General features: G+C 42.7%; 1 protein-coding gene across 4 annotated transcripts in view; it reads left to right on the top strand.

Moving 5' to 3' along the window:
* unc5cb (unc-5 netrin receptor Cb) overlaps positions 1–21,746 on the top strand; it is a 144,801-nt gene that overhangs the window by 73,467 nt on the left and 49,588 nt on the right. For all 4 annotated transcript variants that reach the window (XM_053853758.1, XM_053853759.1, XM_053853760.1 and 1 more), the window contains exons 2-3: positions 9,313–9,543; positions 19,380–19,523. In XM_053853758.1, coding sequence (XP_053709733.1) covers positions 9,313–9,543; positions 19,380–19,523 — 375 coding nt within the window. The remainder of the gene's footprint in view (positions 1–9,312; positions 9,544–19,379; positions 19,524–21,746) is intronic.

The following is a 21,746-nucleotide window of genomic DNA, read 5'->3' on the forward strand; positions in this document are numbered from 1 at the left end:
ATGATTAGGAATGAGTTGGAAGTAAAACAGACAGTGTTCACTGCAAGAACCTACCATAGTGTTGGTCAGCAGAGCGTCATTTCTCACTGCAATAATGCGACAATAGCTGGTAAAATTCAACATAAATCAAGAATTTAAAATCATCAGAATCCATAGCCGACTAGATGAGTCACCTTCAGTGGACATGTTTGTACTGAATAATTCATTCAGGTTACGATCGTGATTCTGACCTACTATCACCTCGTCTAAATGCTGTGAACTGACTGAAAGGTTAATGCAGGCGGTGCATCACTTTCCACTTCACAGAATGTCGGCTTACTTCTCTTGTGTGTGATGGCAGGATTCCCTGGAGAGGAAATATGAGTGTTCTGAGCCGAGGGTCCTGGACGGTATGGGTGTGTGTGTGTGGGAGGCAGGGGAAGAGGAGGTCATCGGCCTGTCACAGTAATCAATAGGTACCTGCTGCAGCCGAGCGTCAGACGCATCCCTGCTCTCAGCGCGTTTGTGGACTTCAAGCAACGGAGTGGAAAGATGCATTAAACCTCTTGGCTGCTCTGATTTGCGTCTGTTTCCTGCTGTCATGTTGGGATTTCACTTTTAAAACAATGGCCATCCGTATTGACTCAAGCCACTGGGTCCTTACTTAATCCAATAGTAACAAGTATTGACCTGTGAGGGTTGTTACAATTGATTTATCCCCACTCAATATAATGGGTAGGTGTGCGCAAAGCATTTATTGGTAGATCTGATTGACAGTCCATTTTTCCTGCTTCAAGTGACATGACAGCTGAGGGCTTTATCATTCTCTCTGACCTCTCAGGTGCAAAGCACCTCGCGTCCTTCGCCAGCTCATCAAAACATGGCTTAGTTAAGCCCCCTGTTGTTGTCAGAGTGCACTTGGATATATTCTCTTCCTATATGATGACAGGATTTTACAAAATGTGTTGTAAAAGAAAAGGTTGGGACAGGCCATTGGAGAGGGAAAAAAAGAAAGATTTAGGTTGGCGTTCATCGTTGCCTGACGTTCCCCTGACGGACGCCGTTGATATAGGGCCCTTCTTGGGACAATAAATCTGCTTAAGTACAGAAAGAATACAGAGCTTATCTTCGCAGGGTGTTGTCTGAGCCCGACATTCAAAAGCTGTTATCGCCCGGCATCACAGGCAATATACGGCGTGAGCAAAACATTCCCACAACTATCTGACATAAGCACAAAGAGTTTGTGAGAGGCAGTGATGGATCCTCTTTACACTCTGAGCACTTGGCCGCTCGAATATATTTCCTGAAATTCTTTTTTTATGTGCATCTTAACATCAGATTTCTGGTTCTGGCACAACAATAAATGTCCCTTTGAGGCAGTTTTTATCACTCAACAATGTAGATATTGTGCTGCCTCAAACCTCTAAAGACCGAGTTGTAAACAAACCCACCAATGTTTGGCTTCAAATCAGATGCAGCATTTTTATTTGCATAAATTTCAATAATTTTCCCCTCATGATTTGCATAGGGGACTCTATCTCCCCTGGAACAACTCAACATCAGTGTAAAAACATAATAATCTTGTCTGAGCTTTGCTTGAATGCTATTTTTACACACTGGAGCGGGATCTACTTAAAGATTCCTCGTCCAATGTTTCTCTCTCTCCAACTTCTTTCATCACAATAAACTATGTTTGTCCAAGGCTTGCAAATTCATATGCTCGTGTGCTGATGCGAACATGATTTCCATGACTGCAGTCCAAGCTAGCTGGATGTCTTAAGTGCTTCTGATGTCCACAGCCTGTCTGTCTTTTGCACAATAGATGTCATTAACGTGTCAGCGGGACTGACATACCTGTTTGGTCTCAGGGAGAGTTGGAACCTGATTTCATTTGAAGATTGCCTCAGACCCTGCACTGATCTCAGCTTTTGTAAAGTGTTTTCTAAGAATTGTGGTGTAACTCTTGTCTCTGCTGTAGTTCTAATCTCTGAAAACCAGAGGAGTCAAACAGAACCCCACAATAGAATAGAGTTTCAGTTGCACACCGAGCTTCAGTTAACATGACTTTGCTTTGGCCTTGATTCAACAGAAACAATTCTTGCGTCAACATGAAACGCGAAAGGCTGACTACCGGACGAAAAAGTCCACTTGATCACTGTCAATATGTCACACCGTATGTGTGACATCATATATGTATGTGGTCGATTCTTCATGAACCTTTAATTCAAATTCTTGTACTTATCTTTATTCGTTCGTGTTTCAACCGCTTGATTGGCATTGTTGTAGTGCAGAGGTGGGAAAATAAATTTCTTCAGGGGCCAAGTTATATATTGTGACCGTTGAGAGGGGCCGTCAAACCCAAAGTGAGAAGGGTAAGAGAAACTTGAAAATAAAAATAAAAAATGTAATGACATCACACGTGATTATAAAAGTACACTTTAAAAATGCACAGAATGTGTTTTAATTTAAACCACATTCCATTTAAAGATTCCCGATGTGTCTCATTTCAAAATAAACTTTCAATTCTGATGTATTGTAAGGGACTAGAAATACTCCTAAAAACGGAAAAGATAAACAATTGAGAAAAGTAATCAAACAAGAATGTTATGTTTCAGTTGCATCATAATGAACAAAAAACAATGCACAAGACAAAAATGTCAGCGACAGCAGCAATGTCAGTTTTACTCTGACTCCAGAAGGGCCACATAAAGACAGTCAAAGGGCCACGATTGGCCCCCAGGCCGCACTTTGCCATGTCCGTTGTATTGCGATCCACTAAAATTGTCTGTATTAGCATTCACATAAAGACGTGCTGTACCTATTGATATTGGTCTGAACCCAATCTTTGTAATATGTTTTTGGTTGCCAGACCCTTTCATTGCAAGCACTGGTATAAACCGAACAACACTCATTCAATTTGTAGTCAGGTTTTTGTTTAACTGCTAACTGAACCAGTCAGTGTCAGGTTTTACAAGAAAATCCAAACTCATATGATTTCAAGCAACGTTTCATTCCTTCAGTCACCCAACCTTTATAAATCCACGTATCTATCAAATCAAAGACAGAAATTAAGTTAAACAAAACAATCAATGGTGAAAGATGACCAAGTATGACTGTCTGTTGTTTCTCTAAGCATCAAGTTGGCAAACATACACGCAATGGAAACATTCCATTTACCTCACATGTTTGATCGAGGAATGACATCGCAGTTCGTCGGGTTCCACCCACCAGATTCGGAAATGAAGACTGCAGCGTCTGTGTGACTTGTTCTCCAGCTTGGATTGTTCAGTCAGTTTTAAATATCCATTCGACTCAAGAAATTCACAAGCTGCTTATTTTTTATACGGGTAAAGTCCTATTGGATGGTGTATCTTCTGTGCACAAATTCTAGGAAAAAAAAGGGCGTGAGACGTCTTCACTCGCAGATGGGTTTTGTCTGCCTCGTGCCTGCAGTCAGAGGCAACTGAAAGAAATGAGTTGTTGATTTCATCTTGGAGGTTGTTGCTCCCTTGGTGAGGTTTGAATAGGTGTTGATGCTGACAGCCGTTACATAACATTATGACTCATGTGACTGTGACTTCATTCTCAACTTAATTGAGCTGTTTTTTCTAACAGCTTCACATGTTCCATGATGCCTTTTCCTCAGCAAAAGTCCCATTATCTATGTGTACTTAGACCACCGAGTCAAACAACTTGTCTCATTTCACTGCACCTGTCTATGGAACAAATGTGAAAAAGTGGATATGTTTTGATTTCATCGCTGCGTTTCTGCACCAAGGATTTTCTTTTCAAGTCTCTGTGTTCTTGTCTGCTAAAAACTTTTGCTTGTCGTCGGACTTTTTGATCTGACTGTTTAAATATTAAGCGATGTTAGTGTTGTGAAACGCAGCTCACTTTGATTGTGCGTCAGGCAAGTTGCCATTTCTTCCAGCTTCACTAACTCAACTGTCAGCAATGTAAACGCAACTATTACTTAACCTCAGCAGGCATTAAAATGCATGAGGGCTTTATTGTTATAAGGAACTGATCTAGAATTCAATTTGCTTCTGAAAATATTCTCTAACGCAGGCTCCCACTTACAATATGAATTAGCAAAACTCCCTGTAATTACAAAGCAAAATACAATTAGAGTAAAAGTGCTGCGAGGCCAAGTTTCATTAAACTTTAACACTCAATATAGAGGCAATTTGGGGAGATGGTGATTAAAAAGTCAAGTCACGGAATTAAAAAGCGAATTTGCTTATTGGATCTGGCCAAATATGAAGGAGAGATGAATGCTCTTGTGTATTGGATGTTGCTGTCAAGTATACGCTGTCGTCTGTCTCTCTGTGTTCTGAGGGTGTCACTCTTTACACATCTGGACACTTTACCGAAGAATGAGTGGACAACAAAACACAATATCGTCATGTTTGAAAACTCATGATCAAATACACCAAAGAGCAGCCCAGCACAGCAGCAGCTCTTCTGTTCCATCCAAAGTGTCCCGCAGCTGATTGTGCTTGATTCAATGTGAGTGTTTCCTCCAGGTGCTCTGCGGCGCAGAAGCGGCATAATGCTGCACTTCTCTTGAAATATGCCATTTTTGTCACTGGCTTGGAGTACAGTGGAGTGAAGTCAGGTGGCCTGAAACCTCACTTACAGTGACTGCATAATCCAGCTGCTTTAGAGATGCCCTTCTATGTGGCACTGCCGTAACGCGATGCTTTCGCGGGAACGGAGGGGTAAGACCTTTCATGTTTGGATCCAGATCTGATGGGAATGATGTGTACAAACAGTACAAGGGCAAAGTGGAAAACTTGAAAAGCTCCCCTGACAGTGCAGGACTTTGGCTGTGTCCCATTTCTCACCCTAACACTAGTTTTTGACCCTAACATTGGGTCTTCCGCGTTCACGTTCACGTGTAGTGTGTCTCAATACTCCTCAGAGCGAGGGCACTCGCCGTTCACCACTTGAAATGATCCCTTCAAACCGAGGGAGCTCCGGAGCTGACTTGAAACCACATGGGAATATGAAGTGTGGATAGATTTCCAGGATACCAAAGTACTATACTTATAAACAATGTTGGATATGACATCAGGGACATTTTAGTAGCCAGGACTACTCTTCCGTTTCTTGACTTTCTCTGGTATCACACGTTAGTGACCCAAATGGTCGACTGTGCCCAACAACAAGAACAATACAACATGTATGTACAACAGTATGTTTTTATTTCGTCTTAACAAACAACAGTGGGCTTTTCAAAATGTTAACATCCTCACACCTCTAACAGATCTATCACCGCAACATAGCAGTGAAGCCGGCTTCAGCTCCGCCCACTTCTTCTCTGTTGGTTCACCAAACCAAGTGAGATGATCAGCGCCGATGCAAGAGGTTGCAACAACGTTGGAGCTGGCATTTCCAAAACGTCTCCAACACTGGATATGCAGGAAACAAAACACAGCACGGCAGCCAATGACACGGCGTCTTTACGCGTGACGTCATGAAGTGTGGGACACAGCCTTCTATCTTGATGTTTCTAAGTTAATCTTTCTTTACTTCCCTTCTTTAACAACCCTAAAACTGGCACCTTAGCTGCATGGTTTCATTTCATCGTGTGTTGTCTTTTATAAAGTCATGTTTCCTATAGTATGTAATTTTAGCATCACTTTCAGGGTTTCCACTACGTGTCAACGATGAAGTCTCACCTGAATTATCGTGGCTTCCGACATTTTAAATCGAACTCAAGTTGTGCATATGGTTGAACGTATGAAGAGACAGGACGGCTGCAGAGTGTAGAGAGTTTTACCTCCCATAATTAAAAAATAGGGTTTTTATTGTCACCAATTCCATGAATGTGTCACTTCCCCCTCTGCTTTTACCTTTGTTTGTCAGATCGTGTCTTGATTGGGTGGGTTCCGTTTCGGTTTCAAAAAATCTTGGCTGAAACCCTGACTTTGCTAACTAACAGTCAATAAAAAAGAAAGTAAAACCAGACTAATTAATTGACAGTAATGTGAAGAAGAAAAGGGCCAAATGTAATTTGGTTTCTCGTCCTCATTAAGAATAAAAGTACTGACTTTAATTAGCTATTTCACATTTAAAACAGTGAAAAAGCTCCCATGGCTACAATCGCCCTTTCAGTTGTTGTCAAGACTGTTTGCCAGTGAAGTCTAAAGATAATTAATATAACTATTTCTAACATTCTAGCCTTACACAAATGTCCATGAGAGAATTCAAACAATACTGCACCCGACTAGGACGTCCAATGACAGACAGACAGACAGACAGACAGACAGACAGACAGACAGACAGACAGACAGACAGACAGACAGACAGACAGACAGACAGACAGACAGACAGACCGACCGACAGACAGACAGACAGACAGACAGACAGACCGACAGACCGACCGACCGACCGACCGACCGACAGATAGACAGACAGACAGATAGACCGATAGATACAAGCAGAATGACTGGATTCCTAAAACTGCACAGTATTCCAATTTAGGACTTCTACTTTTGAAAGACACAGCCACATAAAAGGTTTTATTTATTATTTACCTTTTAGCTACAGACCTTACTTATTTACTGTTTCTTGCTCTTGAGAAATGGAAGTCACAATGTGTAAGACTGACATTTTGTCCATCACAAATGCCCAGTTTACTAAGGGATTGTGTAAACCTAAGAGTGACACATTTCTTGACGTGTCTATATGATTTTGTGTATCTCATGAATTGAGTTGCATAAAAACTCCCTGGTAATCCAAAGGAAATGATTACTAGGGAGTAATCCTAGTAATCATTACTAGGTTCTTGCACTTTGCTCTGAGGGGGAATTGGGGCGCTGAATTCTGAGGAGAAATTCACAACTGGTATGAGCGCAGTTCTTTCAATTTGTCCTGTCACTGCTGTTATTTTTATCATCTTTTGGCTGGCTTTTCACCACGGGGCAACTTTCATTCACTTTAATTTATTATTTCTTGCGTAGACTAAGTTGATAAATTTGCAAGTTTGTGCTGTGCATGTGTATGTGTGTGCACATGTCTTGGAAGCCACACTTTCATGCTGGTTTCAGATCTTGCTGCCTCACAGTTTGACGTTGTGAGGGAGCCAGAATGGAGAGACTGATAGATGGATAATAGGGATGGTGGGTGAGAGATGGCTTGCACGATTTTAATGAGTTGGTTCTCCCTTCTCTGTCGTCGCCTTTTTCTGGGTCAGGGTCTACTAGTTGGCTTGTTGGTCTGGGAGGGAGTTTTTTTTTTTCACATTACATTATATCACCTGCCGTCAAATATGTGAAAAAAGGATGTTTATTCGACTCTGTCTATCCACAGCTCTGGATGAGGTTTTCACCTAGCTCACATCTTCAAATTGTCTTTAAAATCTTTTCAACCGAGTGTAAAGTGACTGGGGTGAGCATATGGTTCCTAAATGTAATGTGGAATTCCTTCCCTGGGTGAGGAGCTCAAATATTCGAGGATCTTTTTCAAGAGATTGAAGGACGTAGTGCCCGAAAGCAAAAGGCAAAGATCTTAACATACTGTTGGATTGACTTTCCAGTCCTGGTATTTGGTCATGGTCTTTGGTTACTGGTTGGAAGAACATCATGTGTTCAGTTGGCTGAAATGTGTTTTCTCATTGGGTTGTGAAGAGTATCAGTAGATGTGGGTGGAGGAAGCTCAGTCATCATATACGGATGCCCCCTTCACATCTACCTGGTAAGGTGTTTGGAGCTCATCAGCCCCCTCTTAGTTGGAAGGCCCCCAGGTTTAACGTAGTAGTCTAAAGGGGGAGGAAAAGATGTGCCACAGGTTTCAATGGCCTTGCAATGTATCTGTCTTATTCAAATGGAAGACAGGATTGAATACCTGCGACAACTGCATCAAACTGGTGTTGGTATGCTTGAAGAACTCAGCTGCCAAACTAAGTCACTCTTGTCAGATTTCAATATACTAAAGACTTTTTGTAGGCCACTTTATTTTTACTTGTACTCTGTGCAAAGGCATTATTGGCGACAAAGCAAGGCAGCCAGTCGAAAGACAGACGGGTAATGGCCTCCTTCATGGGTCATTTACTGATTGGCTTCCGCTTTACTTTCAATTTGTCTTCAATCTTTGGTAGGTACGAACGTAGCAATATAGCTGGGAAGACATCACAGATGAGATAACTGCCCAGCCGAGGCATTATTCAGTGCATCCAGGAGGAGACCTGTCAGACAACAAGGCTCCGGCGTGTCCGCACAGGATAGAAGGACATGGAAGAATTACTGATGGAATGATAAACGCTTGTCTCCTTCGTTGCTGCTTCTCTTCCCCCGTCTTTAGGACGGTGAATGAGCTTCTATGATTGTATGGCAATAGTCAACAATGCATCCTGTAAATCAGTTGAGAACATTTGTCAAAGGCAAATTAACAAGTGAACATTTTATGAGGACGATACCAGTATAGTAGCATCTAGATACTGGCAGCTGGACTGATCTGGGACATTGCCGTTTTAATGGGCTAGAGTCAACAGTTTCCAGGGGCGGGGTCCCTTCCACCATCTTGTTCTAGCTCCTTCGCTTACTTTGTCTCTCCCGCTGAGTCTCTATTACCCTTCGCTCTTTTTCCCCACTTATGAATAATTGATGTCTACCGGTTCAGCGGTAAGAATAGCACAGTACTGGAGGTGACAAATGGAGTGGCGAATAGGCTTCATCCTCCGTTCTTCAAAGAGTCACAAAGTTGCGCTTCCTTGTGGGGGACTGCAGAGTTGTGCGTTTGAAATGTTTAGGATCATTATGTACATTTTGATGCTAGAGTGTGTGTGTGTGTGAGTGTCAGCAGGCCTGCTGTTGTGTGATTTAGGACGGGGAGATGAAAGGGACTGTAATTACAGGGAAGCGTATCTGTCTGTTGCAGAAGTATCGGAGGAATGGCACAAACTGGGCCAAAAGCCTGAGGTCATGCGATGGTGTGTGTGTTTGTGTGAGGGACACAAAAACAAAGAGAAAATGGAAGACAGAAAGAGATCTTTTTTTTGTCAAGTCAACCTCTGCACTCTGCTTCTCATTATTGCTTCGGACTCGGCAGAAGTCGGTTGTGGTCAGACGGAGGGAGTCCTGTTGCTTTCTTGTAAATCCACGCAGCCTTTACTGCCTGAGAGGAATCCCATCATTTCCTGTGCTGCAAAAAACACTTGTGTAAACATTCCAAAATATTTAATGACAGGGATTTGGGACAGGGATCTCTGTTTACTGTTTGAGTGGATAATCCCATTCAAAGACTGCGGTCATAGCAAGCTGTCTCTTTCGTTTTCCCATCCTTCAAATCCAAATTTCCCTGTCTTTAATCACCCCTTTCTTTTTGCAGTTGACGATGACTTCATTGGACTCGGAGAATTGCCGGAAACTTTTCCTTCAGATCCGCCGGAGCCGCTGCCCGTGTTTCTCATGGAGCCGGAGGAGGCCTACATCGTGAAGAACAAACCAGTGAACTTGTACTGCAAAGCCACGCCGGCTACGCAGATCTACTTCAAGTGCAACAGCGAGTGGGTCCACCAGAAGGAGCACACGGTGGAGGAGCGCGTGGACGAGAACTCGGGTCAGTAAGCACTTATCAGCAACTTTTTGCCGTATCTTGTCAACACAATGAAATGGCACTTGAAAATGTTCCGTCTGTCACAAAGGCAGGTCGACAGGTTTATAACTTGCTGTTCTGCAGATTACAATTGATCTATTAATCTGTTTGAGAAAGTAGCCCTATACATTTCATTTCTTGAATCATCAATAGCCCATCAATAATGTCTGGACATTCCCACTGATCTCCAGGTGAACAATTAGGCATTGATGATTTGTGTCATCACTCTCCCGTTCACCTTGTTTCCACTGGAAGTGTCTGCTTCACGGCTTGTCCACAGCCGATCACTTCAGCTAGTAAATGACAGTGTTCCTACCAGGTGTGCTGAGCTGCATCACTGAAGTGTCCCAGGAGTGGCATGGTGAAATGCTCCTCCTAAATTAGGGAACCTGGTTCTATTGTCGATGTTGGGCGCTTTCAAACCTTGTTAGTCAGGAAGCAAGCAGATTGTTGAGGCTTGGACATGTGCATTTTTCTGAAACTTCAACTTCCCTTAGCAGCACTGGCACCAAGATGTCAGGTGATCCATGACATTGTGGAAACAAAGTGGTCAGATTAAGGCCAAGCTCATTGTTTGACGGTCCAAACTGCCAGCTATTGTCGGTGTACTGTTGTTGTAAAAAAGAGAAAATGTGCTTTTGGTTATTAATATTTCTACATAGAGCAGTGAGCTGCTGCATCTGCTTTGCTGTTTTTACCTGTTATTAGACTTCCTTGTAGAGACAATAAGGAGAAAACAACAGAGTAACTGGAAGGGCAGAGAAGGGCTGTGTTGCCTCACACGTTTGACATTATCACAATCAAAACAAAGCAAAAAACAGTTTTGCACTTGGGGCTGGATCTTTTTGTTTTTGACACGATTTTGCAACGACCCATTTCATTTTGGCCTGATGTACCTTTGAAGTGAATTCTAATGTCTTCATGGCTATTGTGAGTGAAGAGACGAGGTTTTAAAGAGAGACTTTAGCCCTCCTGCCAAAAGGTTTGGTGCTGAAAGCATCAACGCGGCAAACAACCCACACATCAAGCAGGCACCCACTCAATGTCCACAGGCTTTCTACTGCACTGGATTTTCACCCATTCATGCCTGCACGCCCCACACGTCTTTATACATGCTCCAGGCGAGGAGCTATGCGGGGCAGTCCCACACCTCGGTGCTCTGATTTCCCTGAGATTGACAGAAAACTGTAAACTCGCAGACCTGGTCGATTCCTGGTCGATAATGTAGCCTAAAGAAATGGGATCTTTCTCTTCTCTCTATTCTTCTTTCCTCTTTTTCTGACAATTGGAATCCGTCATGCCTTCTCTTTTCATTACGTCAAGGATCAACACATTATTATGAACGAATTATTTGATTTGTTACCAAGTATGTCTCATTCCGTGTTGAGACCAAGAAAGGGATTCAATACATAAGCAAATGCTGGATAAGTCAGATATGTGTAATGATGCATATACCAAGAGATGTCCGATAATATCGAGCAAAATGATGTAATATTTGTTTGTATTGTCATTGTTTTTTCCTATGAAAAAAAAAAAGAAATAGCTAGTTTTCACCAAATTCTTCGGCTGTCTTGAGATGTTGAGCGGCGTGATCGATGACCTCATCAATGACCATGTGACTAGTCTTGGCTAACAAACGTACTCGCCCAGTCCTTCACAAATTGTCTGCGCACTTGAATTTCTCCGTGTTTCAGCACATCTATAATGATTGCACGGCACTTGTCATGCGAAGGGGGACCAAGACATCATCCTTCAACCCAGCTTCCTGTCGGCTGCCCCACTGTACCCTGCACTAGTGAAGACAGCATACGGCTGTTCACTGCTGTCTGACATGTCATTGTCAAGAAGAGGAATCGGATACATTGCAACAATGCAGGAAAAAAAAATCCACCTCCTATATATTAGTACACTGCAAGGATAAGAATTAATTGCCACTTTCATTTCTACCATTCGTTGCCAGTCTCACCTCTCTTTGTGTCCAAACCACCTGTCTGACCTCCCTGCCTTTGCCTCCAGACTTTTCTACTCTGATATGCTTGGTTGTAATCGTGCTCTTCCTAAACACTCCCAAATAAATCCTTGGCATTTTCATCTCCGACACTTCACACTCTACTCTGCTTCTTCTCTTTATATCAGAGCTACTGGAACAGAGCACAAACCCGACATCATGGCAGGTTTCACCACTATCCTTTAGAGCTTCCCTTTCACTCTAGCTGCCACTTCCCTTTCACAGATCCTACCTGACTGTCACCTTTACCTGTTCCATCATGGCTGCATGCTGCCCTTCGACTATTTTAATCTCTGTCCATCACTCCATATGACTCATGCCAAATACTTTTTTCATCTCCATTCCCTGCAATTTCACTGGTCCTCCTGCCTCTCACTCAGTTACACGCATGTATTCTGTCTTGCATTTCCTGCACTTCATTCCTCTTCCCTCAACCTCCAAGTCCCCTGCATCTTCCACAACTCATCTGTGCTCCCACTACAGATCACCATGTCTTCAGCAAACGTCATTGTCTGTGGTGGTATCGAAATGTGTTTTATAATTTCTTTTTATTTCTTTGTTGTAAATGTCATCAAAAGAGTACATTTTAGGTTTTGTGCATTTTCAACAGTCTGGCTAATTCTGCCCATTCAAATTTTCATTTTTTTATAGAAATTTTTTTTGCTCCAAAAGGTTAGAACAACTGCTCTCGTCGCCCACTCTGACTGGTTTATTTTCAGCACGTATGATTAGATGTATGGAGGCGTTTGGATTATGGAAGTAGAGAAGGACTGCTGGTCCCTGGAAGTGGACCAAGGCTTTCAATGGTTTTCTCCTTGCAGTTGACTTCCATCTACTGAGGTGTATACATTTCTGCACTCGTCTGCTCTGAACCATGAATCAAGTGTTACCACCAGTGATTGCATCAATAATGCAGTTTTGATGGGCTGCCATCATCAGGCTGATTGTAATCGGCATGAATGTGTTTGATTTACCCAAGTAAACAACTCACCAATCGTGCCTACAGATTCTCACCCCCGAGGCATCAAATGGCAACTATGTTTTCAAGTTGACTTTCACATCCGTTGCAGACTATCGCGTAGAATGTCGGCACATAAGTGTTTGTGTCCTATGTCCCCCTCCCACCCCCCATGTGACCATGATCCTCCAAATTGTTCCTCTGAGTCATGTGGAATGTAGGAGCTTGAATAAACCACAAAACTGCATGGAGTAAAAAGTGATTGCCATATAAAGTTACAATTTGACATTTACAATTTTGGTCAGACAGGCACCTGCATGTAGCAAAAGAACCCAAAGTTTTATAGCATGTGATTATTTGTTGAACAGCAGCCAAAGAACACAATAAAATAGGGGTCAGAAAACACTGAATTAGCTAGTCATGGTTTCGCCTGCTACTTAACTTCAAGTTTCAATATTAACAATGGTTAACTTAACGCGTGGCGCCACATAATGCCTTGTACTTCTGCTGAAGGGAAGGTGTGATGAAACACATAATACAGAGACACACCCTCCCTGGAGTAGTAAACTTTCAGAAATGCCCAATTATGGCGGAAAAAAAATCTAATCTGTTACAACGTTCTGATACAAAAAGTAAAACTGAGTAACATAATTTCAAAAATGTGAGGGGAAATGAACAATTTGAGAAGACATTATTTAACACTACATCAAAAATGCACTGTTGATTCTTAGATAGATCAGTTACCGAGAACAACTGCTGACAAATGAACTCTTGTCTGCTCTGATTTACCTTTCGAGACTTCGCCTCGCACTCCAGAACTGTGACATTTCCAGAGTCGAGGGCAGGTCACTGTCTCTCATGAGTCGAAGGAGCATTGATCTGTTCAAATGAGCAGCAAATTAATTGTAAGTCAGGGACGGCGGAGTAACATACCCATGGGATCGCTTATCTCTCCAGAATATCAGTTAAAAATCAGAGTGCTCTTCTCCTCACCACTTATAGCACTTATGTCCTGCTCTCCTTCACTGACCTCCTCATCTGCAGGACTGGCCTGATCAATAGTGTTAGCCGCTGCTGCTGTACGTCACGGCCGCGAGGCTAGCTCACATTAGTTACCACATTAATAATGGATCTTCTTCAATGAGGTGTCCGGCTTCTCATTTCTGTGCTAAATTGACAGGGTGACAGACCCTGGACCAAATCCTGACATGTTGAAATGCTATACAGAGTTCCAGGGGCCGAGCTGAGCAACACGTGAAGTCACTGGATGAGGTCATTGGCCTTAGTGGAACGCCACTCTTCCACTACAATGAGCCGCCTCTTGTGTTTGAAGTACACTGCGTCAGGAAGTGTTTAATCCGGCACTGGTATTAACCATGAAGTCATGAATGACTCCACGTACGAATCGGAAAGAAGCTGAGTTGGACAACACAAGGCTGACAGTTGCTGCCTTTTAACTTGTCACAGAAGTCGACAGAAGCACAGAGAAGAAAAGAAGAAGACACGTTTGTAGTATTTGGTTGTGCAGATTATGCATTCAAATATCTACTTTTTTGTGATTTGATGTTGGTGATGTTTAGTTATTAGTTTAAGAAACTGCAGACAAGTTCAATAAAGTTAAAATAACCTGTCAGTCCAGAAATCACTCAGTTCCCTGAGGAAAAGCCCCTTGAGTCTGTTCCACTTGCACCACAATTTTGCCATCAATAATCTGTTTCCAGCCCGTAGGTACTATTTAATCCATCTGTATGTTTTTTCCATGTGACGTCTTCGGCCCATCGTGCTTTGCTGGGCTGGAGGTGTGAGTGCCATGGAGACATTTGACTAGCAGCTGAATGGCTGAATGGTCAGTAGCCTCCGTCCACCGTTGTGTAGTGGTGCCTCCAGGAAGTTGGTGCAGATTTCTTTCTTGTTTATTGCACATCAATAGGCTTGATATATTGTTTAGGGCTGGTAAACGATAAATTCCTATGCTGATTTTGACTTTGAGCATTTGCCACCTGGCAACCCAGGTGCTGGCACACAGAGCTGAGTGGAAGAAGAAAGGCATATGAAACAATGGCTGCCTGCTGGAGCTAATCTCAATCACGTATGATTATCCTCACCAGAGAGCATTAGTAATGATTAATAATAATGACTCCACCAGCCCTGTTGACCTGTAGGAGACAGCGGAGCACAGTGAGAGGAGGAACACACACACACACACACACATTTTCATTGTAATCTATGTGCTGGAAACACTACAGTCTCTCTTGAAACTGTTTTATGATGAAACTTTTTAGTGGAGTTTGTCTGCAACATCATTATTTGTTTATTTTCAAATATAATAGTTAACCAAGTGTAGAGATGAGAAACTCAGTGTTTCACGTCTCTGGTAGAAGCTGCTGGTGTCTGACAGACTGCTCTGCCAGCTTTATTTAGGGGTTAAATTGAGCCGTCTGTCTGCTGTATCTCATGTCTCTGAACAGTTGACCTGAACTATGGACCAGTCTGGACACATTTCCTAGATGCTATTGAAGAAATATTAGAAATCATGTGAATAAATGATCATTTAGTCATATTCTATTCTCCAAATCATTATACAAACTGTCATTCCTTTGTCTTGTGTGATGAAAAAGCTTTTCACAATTCTCTCTCCGAAAATGGTTGCTTTCCATCGCCTTATTGAAGATTTCAGTAATACTTTGACCGCTTTAGAATTTGTTGATGGTCCCTAACTGATGCCAAGTCATAGCATTAGCGCTGCCTGTGAGAGTGTGTCCACGATCAGTGAACCTTAATGGGGACGTGGAAGAGGAGCTCTGTCCAATATCCAACTATTTTCACCATGGTGTTTCACGGAGGCGCCAGTGCAGCGGGAAACCTGCATGTGTTGATGTGAACCAAGGCAGACGACCGCATCAGAGAACCTATGAGGACCACTCCATCTAATAAAAGAAACAGGGATCCAGAGACTCCGAGTCGACAGTGTCATTATCAAAGGTTCCCTGGATTAAAAAGAAGATTAAAACTACGATGGTGAACCAAAGTCCACCACACTCTCCACAGCTGTCACACGCCGGCGTCCGCTGACAAACGCTGCAGAGCTGGAGAGTGTGGTGCGCCGTCATGGTCTCGTCATGTTCATGCAGGTCCAATGCAGCGAGTCAGTCACCTGTTTAAAAAACCCGCGTTTAAAACCTAGACACACCCTGTAACACTATCCGATAATCCCTCACAAAAACGCTGAGTGAAGCCTGTGACTTCACCTTGCAAACTTTTAAGAAGCAGACGCTATTCAGCAATAAAGACAAAGAAGAAATAAGAGTTAAAACTGCTAAACTGGCAATGAACCAATGGAATTGCCCATCACTCATGTTCCGGACGCGCGTGGAAAACCTTAAACAATTAATGCTCACACACTCTGTGTGCAGACTCACGAGCACTCAGCATAGACGTCGCTGCACCGCTTGACGCACAGCGTAAATTTTACATGAGAGCTAAGCTGGCGTGTGGGATGCTCCCATGCTTAATGTGTGTGTGTGTGTGTGTGCCAGAACAGGGGGGCTGTGTGAAATCACTGAACCCGAAATAAAATGGCATGTTCGTTTCTCTTTCTTATCTTTCGCTCACTCACTTATTCAGACACCTCCTGCTTACAGTCTGTTTGAACTGTAGTGCACGTAGCTCATCCTCAGTCAGAAGAAAGAAAAGTGCCGTGTCAATAATCGCAATTATTCATGAGATTTCTGGTTCAATCTGGCAAGTTTGTTTGGTGTTGAGTGATGAGCTGCGGTGTAATTGTTTCACCATGTTCACACACATTTATGGATCAAATGAAATGAAAGGATTTGGCAGAATAATTCAAAGAATTCATCTGTTTCCTGTTACTTTAGTGTACAAGCTTCTGTTCACTGAGCGACTGTGATGTTGCGGTTGAGCGGGGAGTGACTCACCACGTGTAATGAAAAATGGGGCTTCAAGATCAGATTAGGTTTCCGATTGATTGAGTCGTGTGATGTTGGTGAGTCATTTATATGTGACTCAAGCCCCAAAAAACACATCATGCTGTCGTCACGAAAGAGTGAGGAGCTCTAAATATTGCAAAATAAAAGCTCAGCGTTGTGCACTTTGCTTCTTTCGGTGCAAATGGTGTCGCTATCATCCATTCTTTCCCGTGCTTTAGCGTTTTAGGGACGGCAGCCAAACTCAGCTGGCCAGGGAAACAATTTCTAATGTACTGAGTTGGACATGTATGAAATTCATTAAATGATACCCTGCTGCTCTGAAACTAAATTTACTCTGATCCAGCTTTGATGCTGTGGCCGCATGATTTATTCGTCGACTACATAATTTGGCATGAGCTCAAAGACCATGTTTCCCACTGTGTATCATTTGCAATGATAAAATGCTCTAAAGAAGTTTTTTTTTTCCTACGATAACATTTTCTTTTTGATAAACTAGCTGGAAGCCCAACGTTTAAAAAAATAGAATTTAGATGGCTTCGGTGACTTTTAAGTACCTTATGAAAGTCATTCTCTAGTAACCACAGATAGAAATAATAGAGTTACAGAAGAACACTATTATTTGTGCTGCATTCACCATTTGAAATCAATTTCAAATGCATTGGTCTGACGTTGAATTAATGTCCAAATGTTCATTGTCTTTTATTATTCTTGACACTTAATGCTGAAAGCTTCCAAGCAATATGAGGAATAAAAACACGTAGCAATAAAAAAACTGACCATTGCACAAAAAGTAAATGGACATTTAAATATATTTTCTTCACTTAAGACTATAGCAATATAAATACATGGCTCAACACGTGTTAAAGTGGATCCGATGAACGGAGACAAACGACCTCGGTGCTCAGATAAGAGCCATGACAACACAGCAGGTCATCACTAAACTAGATGACAAAGATAACTGGGAAATGTCATACCAATGACAAACAGCAACATCAGACTTTTCCTCCCGTTGTTCGGCGCTAGGCGGGACTCCTACCGTGGAAATATTTTCCGTGTGGCACAAAAGGGTCCTTTGAAGGATCTGGGCATAAATTAAATGTCAAAATTCACTCGAACATTACAGCTGAGTAGGTGAGCATGACTGTTCCGGGAACAATTGTATCAACCTGACTTTTCACCAGCGGGCTGAACGTCTTGAGTTAATAGAGCAGCACTGTGGAAACCCAGTGGCAGAGGGGATTTATATATATATAGTGCCTATGGAGAATTTGCAAATCTGCTGCAGAATCGTTGGAATGAAATGTCATCTACGGATTTAACCTCATGTGTTGTGCAGCCATGAACTCTCTCTCCTTTTACTGACTGTCTAAATACAATCATTGTCAACCAGTTAGCTCCTCATCAGATACACAGCCCTTTCTGCGAATTGGGTTTCTTCTTGGACAAAATCCAGACACGTCAACAGATTTTTACATTTATTTTTGGTGGAGAGCTGCTCCCTGATAAAAGTTGAAAATTCAGTCCTGTCTAGTATACAAAGTCCTCTGGGAAAGGATGAGGCGAGTCCCAACTGAGGCTTGAGTCCCAAGTGATACGAGTGAATACGATCATCACTGACCAAGCTGCTACTGCACATGAACCGTTTTGGCTCTGTGACACCTTATTTGCATTCACACTTACTTCGCCTCAGTCTGCATACACAGCAGTCTGTGACTCATACGGAAAAGATAGCAAACTTTGAGTGCGAAAAATAATGTTGTGACTACTCATTTCTAATCTTAAACCTCAAAAGGAGTCAAAGCTATAAATAAATGCTAACAACGAAATGGTCAACTGCATTCAAAACCAAGGCATATTCATTTCAGACGTTTATCAAATATCATGTGTCCAGCCGTCTGGCGTCCCTAACTTTGTTTTCTATTTGAAAATATGACTCTCGCCCTTTGAAAACCTGAGGATCTTTAACTCTGCTTCTTGTCTCTCTGTCTCTGAACCATTCATCATGGCGGGTCCCACTACTCACGTACAAAGCTTTCATTTCACTCCACCCCATACCACCCCTGTTGGTCATCTCTCATCATTGCACCCTGCCTGCACTCCCCCCTTCACCTCATATTCTCTGTCTGAATGGTGGATCCCAAACTATTTAAATCATTTATTCATTTCCATCATCTTCATTCTTGCTCATAACTCACTCTGTCAGCATCAGTTACAACATACTTAATACATACTTATAATACTTTTGGCATTTATTCATTCATTAACTTTCTTTAAATAGGTCACCTCTCACTCACGCACTCAAATGAAGAATTATTTATCTCATTTGGAAACAATGTTTTGCTTTACTTTTGTAGTATTGGATAGATGTGATTTTATTTTTTTCTTTCTTTCTTTATTTTTGAGGAACATTACAATAACCACTGGTGAAATAACCACCTGATCTTGACTGATGTATGAAGCATTATTCAGTTGTGGATAACATGTTTTGTTTTGTTTTTTGACACATCAAAAAAATGCAAATCTGTGAAACACTGGCAAAGTCATATTCTGCTGCTGTGGATGGAAGCATCGGTGCAGACTATTTCTGTTTGTTTCTGGTCCTGGCACCCAGATGAGCTGTAATCAGAGGAGTTAGAGAATAGGATTGTCTCAACCATGACGCGGAGAATCCTCCCCCTCAGGGCCGGGATCCAGCTGCTCCGGTATCACGGCCAGAAACCCACACCAAAAAGAAAATGGGATGATGTAAGCTCCTGATTTATGGGATGAGGTCAGAGCGTGGATCGTGTTTTGGTCCCGATCAAGAGATTTATTTCGCTCAGTTAAATTTCCTCTGTTGGTATTGTTGTTGAACGTGAGCTCATTTCTGTCTCCCTCCTCCACACAGGCCTGGTGGTGAGAGAAGCCAGTATAGAGATCACTCGACAGCAGGTGGAGGAGCTTTTTGGACCCGAGGACTTCTGGTGTCAGTGTGTGGCCTGGAGCTCTGCGGGGACCACCAAAAGCCGAAAGGCGCACGTCCGTATCGCCTGTGAGTACTCTCCCACACTCTTCATCTCTCAACATCCCATTTTTTTGCCGTTATCTGCGCGCTCATCGCCTTGCTCCTCTCCAAACTAAATCTCTCGGCTGCCAGGGAAATGAGTCTCACAGACTTGAGTATCATAACAGATTTATAGATTCTGGAGATAGTAAAAGTGCATAAAGAGTTTTGCTATCGCAGGACGGCAGTGCCCCTGTGAACTTGATAAAAAGTCGGCTGTGTATCAGCCACTTCAAGCACCTGGAGAAACACTGTGGAGGAGACAGAGTGACAGCAACACACGTACAACTGATCCCCTTGGTGGTCCTGTGTTGTCCCGCTGAAAAGCACAATTCAGTTTTAATGGACTCGGTCTGTTATGTCAAAATGCTTCCAACAAACTGCCAGTCAGACTGAAAGTAATTAAAGTCGTGCTAAGATTTCTGTAGCATAAACACAGTCAGACAAAAAGAAGTTCAGACGATCCTGGAAGGCATTTGGCTCAGACCAGTGTGTACACGCAACTGTCGAGCAGCCGTAACAATATCAACAGAAGAGCAGCTACTACAGTGTGTTCGTCTCTTCTTTTCACCTTTCCCACTGGTACTGCTGCATTTTTCTACTGCTCCTCTTGTTTGACCACCTCTGCCTCGACTACATCCATTTGTACTTCGACACCTGCCCTACATCTACTACTGTTAAGTCAACACATAATGCTAAAGTACTACTCTTTCTGACACCTGCACCAGAACTCAAGTGCCCTAGCACCACTCTGTCTCACAACTACTATTAGTTCCACTTCCTTTTGTGACGTTACCACCACGCACAAAACTACTGTACTAATATTTACAAATGTAACATCAACTACTCCTACACAAAAGTATCACTATGAAAGTGTGTGCCAGCCATCTATGAACCACAGAACCTTCAAACTTACTATCTCACTTAACATTTCAACAAGTACTATATACATATTGGGATTGTTGTACAACTATTACTGCTGCTAAAATCGCTACAGTTACTACTGTATGCTATTTTTAACGCTACTGTACGATAATTTTTTCGACAGCAGCAACTACAACGTACTTCTGTAAATGAAGTTTCAATGATAAGTGTCACTTCAATTTACCCATAGCTGCTAAAACTACTATTTCATTATTTGCAATATCTTTGAGTGCTGTTACATTTGCACTTATGCAGTAACTGAACGTACAGTAGTTCTTCCCCATAGACTGGAACTCCTGTTTCTTCATCATTCCAGTTTGTGCGGCTGCTTAAGATCATTTTAGAGGTTGCCACTGTTCCAAGGTTCTAATGCAATGGCGTCACTGCAACACCACTATAGCTCTGAATGCAAGACCATGGATATCAGTTGTAAATGGGTGGATGACTTTAAATATCTTGGGGTCAGATCGGTGCAGCGTGCTGAGTCTGTAGCAATGTGTTATGGTGAGGAAATAGCTGAGCCAGAAGGTAGTAGTCTCTGCCCCGTGTTTGGACTTCTATAGTAGAAATACGGCAAGCCTAGACTTCTGGGAGGAAACCACTGCCTGTTAGTAGCGCAGGCATCCTTTTAGGACGTCCCATGTCCGCTCCTCTGGGAGAAGCACTCCCGGCATGTCCAGCTAGGAATAGTGCCGGGCCTGACCTGGGCCATGTTGGAGTGACTCTCTTTCTTAGTTGGCTTGGCAAAGCCTCAGTCTTCCCTCAGAAGAGCAGTAGGGGGTTCCTGAGGAGAGGGATCAGGGATCTCCCCAGGATTTATTCTCAGAGCAGGGAGTCTCTGCTGCCTGGAAAATATCAGCGGGTATAGGGTTCAAAATCTGACCAAAGTGCTGGATAAGACTGAGAAGACCTGCGGTTTCTTCAGTAGCTACAATAACAAAACAAAAAGGTGACCCATTTTTGTCTTCATTTGGGAACCTTAAAAACGAGTTCCTGTCATGGACCATTATCTCTCCAGAGTCAATGTCTGACTCTACCTGACTCGTCCCTTTCTATTTGACAGCACACAAACCTCCCCTCTCTTGTTTTCTGCTGTAATTTCCTCTTCCTTTTATCTCCAATCTTTCATGTCTCGCCTCCCAAACTTTTCCAGCGGCTTCCAACTGCGTTTGCCTGTATTCAGCGCATTAACTCTCTTCAAACACCACTGGCTCTTCCTATTACTCCTCCTGTTGTATCCACTCGCCCGGTGAATCGGAATCATGCCGTTCAGTCTCCCGCTGCGTC

Source organism: Synchiropus splendidus, chromosome 1, assembly GCF_027744825.2.
Source record: "Synchiropus splendidus isolate RoL2022-P1 chromosome 1, RoL_Sspl_1.0, whole genome shotgun sequence".
NCBI classification, from domain to species: domain Eukaryota; kingdom Metazoa; phylum Chordata; class Actinopteri; order Syngnathiformes; family Callionymidae; genus Synchiropus; species Synchiropus splendidus.